The sequence below is a fragment of the Danio rerio genome, chromosome 7 (assembly GCF_049306965.1).
Source record: "Danio rerio strain Tuebingen ecotype United States chromosome 7, GRCz12tu, whole genome shotgun sequence".
NCBI classification, from domain to species: Eukaryota; Metazoa; Chordata; class Actinopteri; order Cypriniformes; family Danionidae; genus Danio; species Danio rerio.
In genome coordinates this window covers 42,102,852-42,112,500 of record NC_133182.1, presented here as the reverse complement: position 1 = coordinate 42,112,500, position 9,649 = coordinate 42,102,852, and the positions used below count along the sequence as shown (strand labels likewise).

General features: G+C 36.6%; 1 protein-coding gene across 1 annotated transcript in view; it reads left to right on the top strand.

The window, feature by feature from the left end:
* vps35 (VPS35 retromer complex component) overlaps positions 1 to 6,398 on the top strand; it is a 55,256-nt gene extending 48,858 nt beyond the window's left edge. The window contains exon 17 of the mRNA NM_001025517.2: positions 5,354 to 6,398. Within this exon, the coding sequence (NP_001020688.2) occupies positions 5,354 to 5,533 (180 nt within the window). The 3' untranslated portion in view covers positions 5,534 to 6,398. The remainder of the gene's footprint in view (positions 1 to 5,353) is intronic.
* The last annotated feature ends 3,251 nt before the right edge of the window (positions 6,399 to 9,649 follow it).

Sequence of the window (9,649 nt, the reverse complement as noted above, 5' to 3'; positions counted from 1 at the left end):
AATATCAGATAATAAAAAAATAGTCCAAAAATTTTAATATTTGATCATCATCCATATCACTATTTACATTACACTTCTGTTAGGGGCCGATCACACCGAACGCGGAGTTACGTTCCAAAAACGTGAGGCGCACCTCACTGCCTTTTTTGTTGACAAGAAAAAAATAAGCGTGGTTCTCTTTTTTTTATGTCGCTAGGCAACAACTGAATCAGCTGGGTATTGTGCGAGAGTGTTGCTGTTGATATTAATATAAATTTAATATTGTGAAATTTAGGATTTGTGAGTCATACAGAACCGGATAGCTCAAAACAGCAACCACAAATCTCTCCTCCATCTTCCAAAGTCTCCAACGTTATCTTGACTAGACAAACACAGCAGGCAAGTCAAAGGAAACCCCGCCTCTGCTTTCATTTTATTGGAGAATGAAAAAAGCAGTTACTGACAAGATGCTCAAAGATAACAACTGAGCGGACTGCAGGCAAGGGCAAAAATGCAAGGCGCAGCAGGCGGTTAAAACATGAGGCGCGCATAACGCTTGCAGCCGTTAGTAAACCATTCAAAAAAGGCGCCTCTCAACGCAAAAAACACATTTGGTGTCTTACCAAGGCCCAGCTAATGATTTTGTGTTATATTAGGAGGAGCTCTGTTATCAGCACCACCGTGACAATGAGCTAATTGCACAGCTAGTGTTTTTTTTAGCCATTGATCAACTTCTGGTGAAAATTTTATGGCTTTTTTTAGTTTCATACGGTTCCTTATACAGCATCGATGTAATGTAATAACAATACGTTCAGTTTAATAGATTTAAGCATTCATTTGGTTGTTAAGGTTTAAAAAAAAGATGAAAACCCATTTAAATGCAGGCGCCGTCATTAGCTGCAGGCTAGCGCAGAAACTCCATCGAAAAAACTAGGGTAAAATTAATTTCCATATTTTAAAGATATGGCGGGGGAAATATAATTTAATGCAGCGCTTCTTGTTTGGTCCGATACCCACTTTATATCGTATCCCAGCCAGGCAGTGATGATGATTGCTGTTTTTTTTTTTTTTAGAAATCGGATCTTAAACGCATGGATTTTGTATGGGATGACAATAAACCGGAAGCATCTTGCGTTTTATCTCATCAATTCACATATGCAACAACGTCTGTTCCATTTAGTCTGAGCCAGCTGAATGTCTACTGTAGTACGATGGAATGTGTCACAAGTGTGTTCCTGTTCAAAGTGGAAAGCACAATCAATGGCCATGTAAGTGTCAGTTGAGCAGTGGGAAAAGGTCAACTTGTCTGAGTCCTATTTTCTTTTCCCTATTTTTGGCCATAGTGTTCTCTGATGGAAGTGTCTCATGGTGTTTCAGCATGATAATCAGGGCAAAATATAATTAAAAACAATATTTTAGGCCTTAAAGTTTTAATTTTCCTGAAATATTGTGTTGTAGGTCTTAAATCATTTTAAACTGGTCTTAATTTTCTAATGTTCATGTAAAGTTACGTAATCAGGACTTGAACACCCATTTAATCCCCAACAATCCATCTCAATAAAACTTCTAACAAAAGTCTTATATATTAACTCTATTTACCAATATGGTTTAATATATTACTAAACAATGAGGACACTAATCAGGACAGTTGATTGTGCATTCAGAACCCTATCATACACCCAGCACAATAAGACGCAAGACATATTTTGCGTGTTTTGTTGGTATTTTCAGACTAGCGCAACACTAATTTTCATGTTTTGCACCACTTTGATTAAATAGGAAATTAATTTGCACTAATTTGTGGACTCATGCGTGTGTCTGTCTATAAAGGAGGTGTGTTAAAGTGCATTGTTGTGGCATTGCTATTTTGAAGAACTGAAATAGACTGCGCCATTGACCATTTAAATGCTGGTATAAAGTCCAGCAAAGAAAGCGTTAGTTATGTGTTTGTGGGTTCAAAGCTTACATATTGCTTAATACACAGCATGTACAGCATTGCACAAATTACTTATGGAAAAAAAATAAAGGATTAAATTATTATTCACTACACAGATATGCCATGCCTTCTTTATGTCAAGGGCCTTTTTCAGTTTATTCATGACAATTTTTATTATAATATTATTATTATTATAATTATTATTATTATTATTGGTGTTATTTATTATATGCATAATTATATATTTTTTTTATTAAAAACAAGTTTAGGTTTGTCCACCTGTCTGGTTTTGTAGACATCTTCATCACAATATGGGGCGTAATGTAATGTATATTTATATAGCACATTTATTGTGTTTGGCCATACACCCAAAGCGCTTTACAATATGGGGGGGGGGTCTTTCCACACCACCACCAGTGTGCAGCATCCACTTGGATGATACAACGGCAGCCACAGGACAACAGCGCCAGTGCGCTCACCACACACCAGCTATTGGAGGAGTGGAGAGACATTAGGGCTCACACAGACCGCAGTTTGAGCGCCCCTTGCTGGCCTCTCTAACACCACTTCCAACAGCAACCTATAGTTTTCCCACGTGGTCTCCCTTCCAGGTACTGACCAGGCTCAGCCCTGCTTAGCTTTAGTGAGAAACCGGTCTGGGGCTGCAGGGTGATATAGCTGTGGCTAAGAATATAGACGTGTTTGGATATAACTCCAACTCGGTTTTTGACACATTTGACAGTTCATTTGTTTGTGTGCTGGAAATTACAACTGAATTTAGAAATAGTTTTAAGAGGAAATCTTTGCACTTAACAAATGAAATTATTTATATAGGCTAATGGATGTCTTCAGTCGAGTGTGTACAACACCGTTTCCACATCCCTGAAAATAAAGGAGTAAAAGTAAAGAGGCCGAATGGAGGAGGCTCGTTCTTTATCCTCGCACTGCAGATAGTCTGTTTAACTGTTTTCTCGCTAGTAAAGCGTTCAGTATTTCCTCTCACAAAGTCTGCCATGTAAATACCTAATGCGCCATGGCGCAATGCAACTAATTCTTGAAGGGAATGGGAGATGAGACTGATTGTTTTAATACAGTTATGCTTAAAACTCATCTATAGCTCATTAAGAGAATAAGCACAACCCTTTTAGACCATGCACCACGGCGCAGACAAGTTTATTTAGACACGCCCTTAATGCTTTTGCGTCAGACGCTTTAGACTTTGCGCTTAGAAGTTAGATCGTTAAAATAGAGCCCATAATCGTTTATAGTTTTTGTATCTATACAAATAGAGTAAGTTTTGTTACATTATTGAAAACATCTGGCTAAGAAATAACTGAATATGAATTGTTTTGACACGGCAAGTAAAAATCTTTTCAACCTGGCCATTAGAAAAAAATTGTCATAAATGATCTTGAATGGTTCTTTTAAAAGTCTTTAATTTGACTCTGAAACCAGCACTGCACACATTGAACAGGAATGAAGAACATGATGAAGAATGCAATGCGTTGCTAGGGCCTCCAAATTCCCCAGATCTCAATTCAGCTGAGCATCTGTGGGATGTGCTGGACCAACAAGTTTGATCTAAGGCGGCTCTAGTTTGCGACAGGGCTTGAATCTGCTGCTATGTCTGGGTGCCAGAGACCACAGAACACCCACGGGGTTCTTGTTACAGCCCGGACATCAGTGGGTCAGCACAGTATTGGCAGCACACAGAGGACCAACAGCATATGGTCAGCATCTGGTGTTCAAACATCACTGTCTGTGTATTGTTTCTGTGATGTAACTTTGTACAACACAGCAACAGAATTGAATGTTCCCCATAAATCCATAGTCGTTCACACCAAAGTTATTCTTGTGTGTTTATGAGACTGTGACATCTCTGAATGTGTGGGTGTGTGAATTTACCTGAGATCTCATCTCCAGGTGTCTGGGTTAATTGCTCTCAGAGCTTACTTTTAGTGCTTCAGTGCCTGGCACAGTTTTTTTTTACAGTATCTGAACAGAGAGAGAGAGATGACCCACATTTATAGAAACATGATTGAAAGCACAGCCATTATAATCAGCAGAACTGTCTTCCTACAGAAATAGTATGTCATCCTCTCTTCTAAATATATGGCCGTGTACACTAATGTTTTGAAGTTTGGGGATAGTAAGATTTTGTTTTTGTTTTTTTAATGTATTTTATTTTCACCAAGCTGCATTTATGTGATTTTAAAGATAATAAAAATAATAATAATATAAATAATAATAATTCCGCACATTTATATAGCACTTTTCTGGACACTCAAAGCTCTTTACACATTTTTGGGGGGAATCTCCTCATCCACCACCAGTGTGCAAACATTGATTAAAAACATTGATATAGAATAATATCCAAGTAAATATTTTCTTTTTCGACTATATTTTAAAATGTCATTTATTAATTATTAAAGATTGTAAAGCTAAATTTCAGCTTTAGTGATCATTAACAAATACACTATCTAATATAATTGGATGGTAACATTTAATAAAGAAACAGGATTCATGATGCGTCTGGAAAGTGTCCACAAACCTCACCTTTTCTACGTTTTAATATGTTACAGCCATATTCCTAAAAGGATTAGTTTCATTTTTTTAATTGTATAAAAAAATATGCAGTTTATGTAGTCAGATGTTAATTTAAGCTCTGTTTATTAAAATGTGTTTTCATCAATCTGATTACAAGTGAACAGCACTAAATACAACCGTCTAAAAAAGTTTGCGCTAATGTCTAATCTCTAATGCATTACTTTTTTTGTCATGGTGTAAACATTCTTGTACAAAATGCATTCACACTCTTCGTCTCCAGAGCAAACACTTGATCATTACGGAATGTGTTGTAAGAAGGTGCACCAAACAAGGTAATAATAATAAAGATTAGGATCGAAATCATATTTGCATTCCACATCCGTCTTATTCTCTTCTTCTTATTCTCTTTTCGCAATAAGGCCTTGTTCACTCAGAAGCACTTTAGAAATGCACTGAGAGCTCCTGCAAAATTGATTTAAAGTGTGATGAAATAAAGAGAATTATTTTGGTGAAATCCAAACACAAGTGGAAATGATAATGCATCCACACTGGTCATGCACAATATTTGACTTGAATCAGCTCATGAATCTATTGTGTCTACAATATAACTACACTGACTGTGTGTATTGGTTTTTCTATACGGCTGTACAGAATAGCATTGCCATATTAACTTGTGCTTGCATATATTGTCTTGCTAATTCCATGTAAATATATTTGCATAAATTAAACTAGTTAATCAAATCACAACAATTTATGATCTCGCACACCACTTTGTTACCAAGAAACTGTCGCTCTACCTTTAGTGTGCAGCGTTTCTTTACAAACACTGTCTTTCTTCATCACAGATCAGCCTGTTTTCACACAATCTATCTGTCTGTGTTTGCTCGACAGGTGACGGTCCAGGTCCTGAATCAGCTGATCCAGAAGATCCGTGAAGATCTCCCGAACCTGGAGGCCAGCGAGGAGACGGAGCAGATCAACAAACACTTCCACAACACACTGGAGCACCTGCGTCTGCAGAGAGAGTCGCCCGAGTCTGAGGGACCTGCTTACGAAGGGCTGGTGCTGTAGGTGCCTCACACATCCACATTTATATTTGTGTACACACACACACACACACACACGTATATAGAGAGATTTATGTATATGCCCACATGTGCACACCAGGGTATTCCAGCCAGGGGAAAAAAACGAAGCCAAACCCACCTGCCTCTCTGCTCATTTCTCATTTCTCATACTTTTCAGTCGGTTGTTTTCGTCCTCTGCCCTCTGCCTCTGTCTTACTGATTTTTGTGAGGCGTTTTCTTGTGAATTCCTTAGAGAACAATTTATGCACTGCACTCCTACTCCGCGCTTCCTTCAAACTGCCATTCCCTATTAATAATATTGTTGCCATACAAATGAGCAAGAGTAAAAAAAAATACATATTTAAGAGAGAAATATAACCGTTCTAGTGTTGCTACAGCACTTCTTTGTCCCGCTGGCCAAACTGGAGCAAAAATGCAGAACTTTTATTGAGCCACGCATTGTTCAAGTCTTCAATTAGAGGACCTACACTTGATTCTGTTTGTCTTTTTGTTTTGTTTCAGCATTAATATTTTAAAAGCTGTGCTAAGTTAAACACATTCGTGTAACTAATGAATAGTCCTGTTTCTCAACCTTTTACTTTCACGGCAGACACTTAGGTGGAGTGGGACAGTGTGTTGACTAATATGTGGAATGGTTGAACGTGTATAGACTCTATTAATGAATGAGTAGCTGTGGCTGTGAATCCAAACCAATGTCCGAAGCCTTCTCTTGCATCTTGTTTCCCTTTTTTTGAAATTATGACTCCCCCTCCCTTCATGTATTGTATGTATAATCTAATTGTAAATCAGTTACAACAAAATATCATTGATTTCATGGCATTTGCACAAATAAAAAAATGTTAACCCCACATGCCTGTAGAAGTGCTGTTTAATATTGTGACAGACACCAGTCAAAGATGAAAAGTGTTTTTTAAACATTACAGAAATAAAAACTGAACATAGTTTTAGGTATTTTTTAATCTTAGTTTTAGTAGAGTGTGCGTATGCGTGTGGTATTTAGTATATAATTAATTAAAAATCTGAAAAAAAAAGAATAATGGGCATTATTATTTTAAGACGGAACCTGCTAAAATATCATTCAGTGTCATGCTAATTTCTGTACCAAAATTCTTCTCCTTTTATGCAAATTATTTGACTGCCATTTAAGAATGGCAGTGCAGCCCCAGGATACTAATTGTCATTTTTAAATGTTTACTTTAACCTTAGAGCTACTACATTTTAACTGTAAAACAAACAAAAAATTTTTTAAATAAGTAGTGTGATCACATTTTAAGTGGATAGATCGCTCAAAGTGGATGCAGCACGGTGGCACAGTGGGTAGTGCTGTCACCTCACAGCAATAGGGTCGCTGGTTCGAGCCCTGGCTGGGCCAGTTGACATTTCTTTGTGGAATTTTCATGTTATCCCCGAGTCATCCTTATCTCCCACAGTCCTTAGACAAGCGCCATAGGTAAACGAGGTAAGCTAAATTGTAGATAGTGTATGTGTGTATGTCCTGGTCCTCCAGGTTGGGGCTTGAGCTTTGAGTTAATGACTTCTCTTGTAAAATAATTAGATGTTACGAAACGCCTACATGGTGTGGCTAAATATCCCCTTCGATATAAACTGCCCTGGGAGTAAGCAAGTAAGTGCACTCAAAGTTGAACATTTACTTACCATTTATTCAACCTCAAGTGGTTCCAAACCTTTAAGAGTTTGCTTTTTCAGTTGAACACAAAATAAGATAATTTGAAAAATGTTAATAACCTGTAACCATCGACTTCTATAATAAATACAAATACTATAGAAGTCAATGGTTATAGGTTTTCAACATTTTTCAAAGTATCATATTTGTGTTTAACTGAAAAAAGACAACTAAACAGGTTCGTGACTATCTTCAATTTTGGGTGAACTATGACTTTAAGTTGAAACTTTAACTTATAAATAAATCTGTAATGGAAAATGGTGATGGTTTGCTACACAGATTTAAAAAAATTTGACAGAAGGGAGTGTACTTTATTTTATATTTATGTTTTTTTATATTTTATATTTAGAGCAGTGCTTCATAAAATCTATGATGAGGTCAGGCTGGTGGATGTGCTGGAAAGTCAGGATGCTGCACACTTGATGAAGAGACCTGACCTGGGTGTTACATTTAACAAACTCCACTGCTGGACTCTTACAGATTTTTATTATATATATTTTTTATTAGATTTTAAATTAGTGTTGCTGTGTAAATGACTGCAAATGCAGATGTTGAAAAATAAGCATGCCATTCCAGTGTCCTAATGGTCCTGCTATACTTGCTTAGCTTGTCACATTCCTTCTGACGTGCTTCAGCCTAAAATGATTGCTTTCAGCAATGTTTATAAACAATTTTTGTCAACAAGCAACATTTTCAAGATGTGTGTTTTGGGTAGATCATTCTATTAATGTTCTCTCCGAAAACGTGTGAAATAGTGAGTGAGAACTCTGTGTAAAGAAACACCTGTAAGCTATTATTGTGACAATTGCAGCCTTCGACACCTTTCTCATCTCCTTGCTGAATGAGTGCCACTGGGTCTGCATTTTACTTTTTGATGGTGCCTAGCAACTCTCTCAGTTCTCTGCATTTAAAATAAGTCAACAACACAAATTTGAGACGGACAGACAGACAGACAGACAGATAGATAGATAGATAGATAGATATTTTTTATATCTCAAAATATACAACTATTTTTATGTATTATTAAATGTATTTAAACATATGTAAACATTACAATAATTTACTTGAAAATTAATAGTTTCATTACTTAAGAAATGGTCTTAACCCTGCAATACATATTAAAATGTATATGTTATATGAAGGTTGCATTTAAATGTACTATTTTATTATATATTTTATTGTGCCTCACAGTTACAAGATATTTTTTTTTTAAAATTAAGGGTAAAAATATATATTTACTGTATGGGATATACTTAACGAGTGGATTGGTGATCAAGAGGGTATCTGGTTCAAGTCTCGGCTTGGCTAGGATGTCTTTTTTTGTGTAGTGTGCATGTTCTCCTCATGTTCGCTTGAGTTTCTTCCAGATCCTCCGGTTTCCCTCACAGTCCAATGGCATGCGATATAAATGAATTGCCCATAGTGTATGAGTGTGCATGTATATGTGTGACATGGAGCAATTATGGGCATTTCCCAGCACTGGGTGTTTAAGAGTTAGTGTACTCTTAGTGCTGGTTTGCAGCTAGAAGGGCATCTGCTGCATAAAATCTATGCCAGAGTAATTGGTTGTTCATTGCACTGTGGCAACCTTTGGTGGCCGAGAGAGCTTAAAGTGCTACAAATTAAGAAAACACATGCCATTACAAAAAAACGCCAGCAAATTAAGAAAATAACTTCATCTGTTTGACCGTGCACATTAAAAATTTTCACAACGCAAACGTATTTAAAAAAAAAACATGCTGCATTCGCTCATAACCCAAAAACAAAATAATAAAACGCGCTGCGTTTTCTCACATCGAAAACACATTTTTAATAAAACATGCTGCATTTTCTCACAACACTTTCAAATAGCAGGAACAGAATGGAAATGTTTCAAGGAGACCCTAAAATGTTACAGACCTGGCTAATTAGGTTATGGTTATTTAGGCTAATCAAATACAAAAGACAAGAGAATCAGGATGTTAAGATACACAAACAAAAAAACTCACCTTTCAAAGATCACCCACAACTTTACTGAGCAATGGTCACGGCACATCGGTGTCCGTCACGCTTTTGGGTCCCCTTGAAACATTTCCGTTATGTTCTGTTGTTTTTGTGTTGTGTAAAAAAAATGCAACGTTTTGTTTTCAGAAATTGTTTGCGTTGTGTGAAAATGCAGAGCATTTTATTGTGTACACATTGTGAGGATTTGCAGCATGTGTGCTGTCAAATGGATGAAGGTCTTTTCTTAATTTGCTGGCGTTTTTTTTTTTTTTTTAATTGAATATATTTTCTTAAATTGCAGCACGCTCTCTCAGCCACCAGAGTGATCCCTGATAAATCAGTTACCTTAAAACTTTTAATAAACTAAAATTAAGCAGTCAAAGTATTTTTTTGACATTTTACTGAAGGACATGCAGAACAGCACTGTGTCTT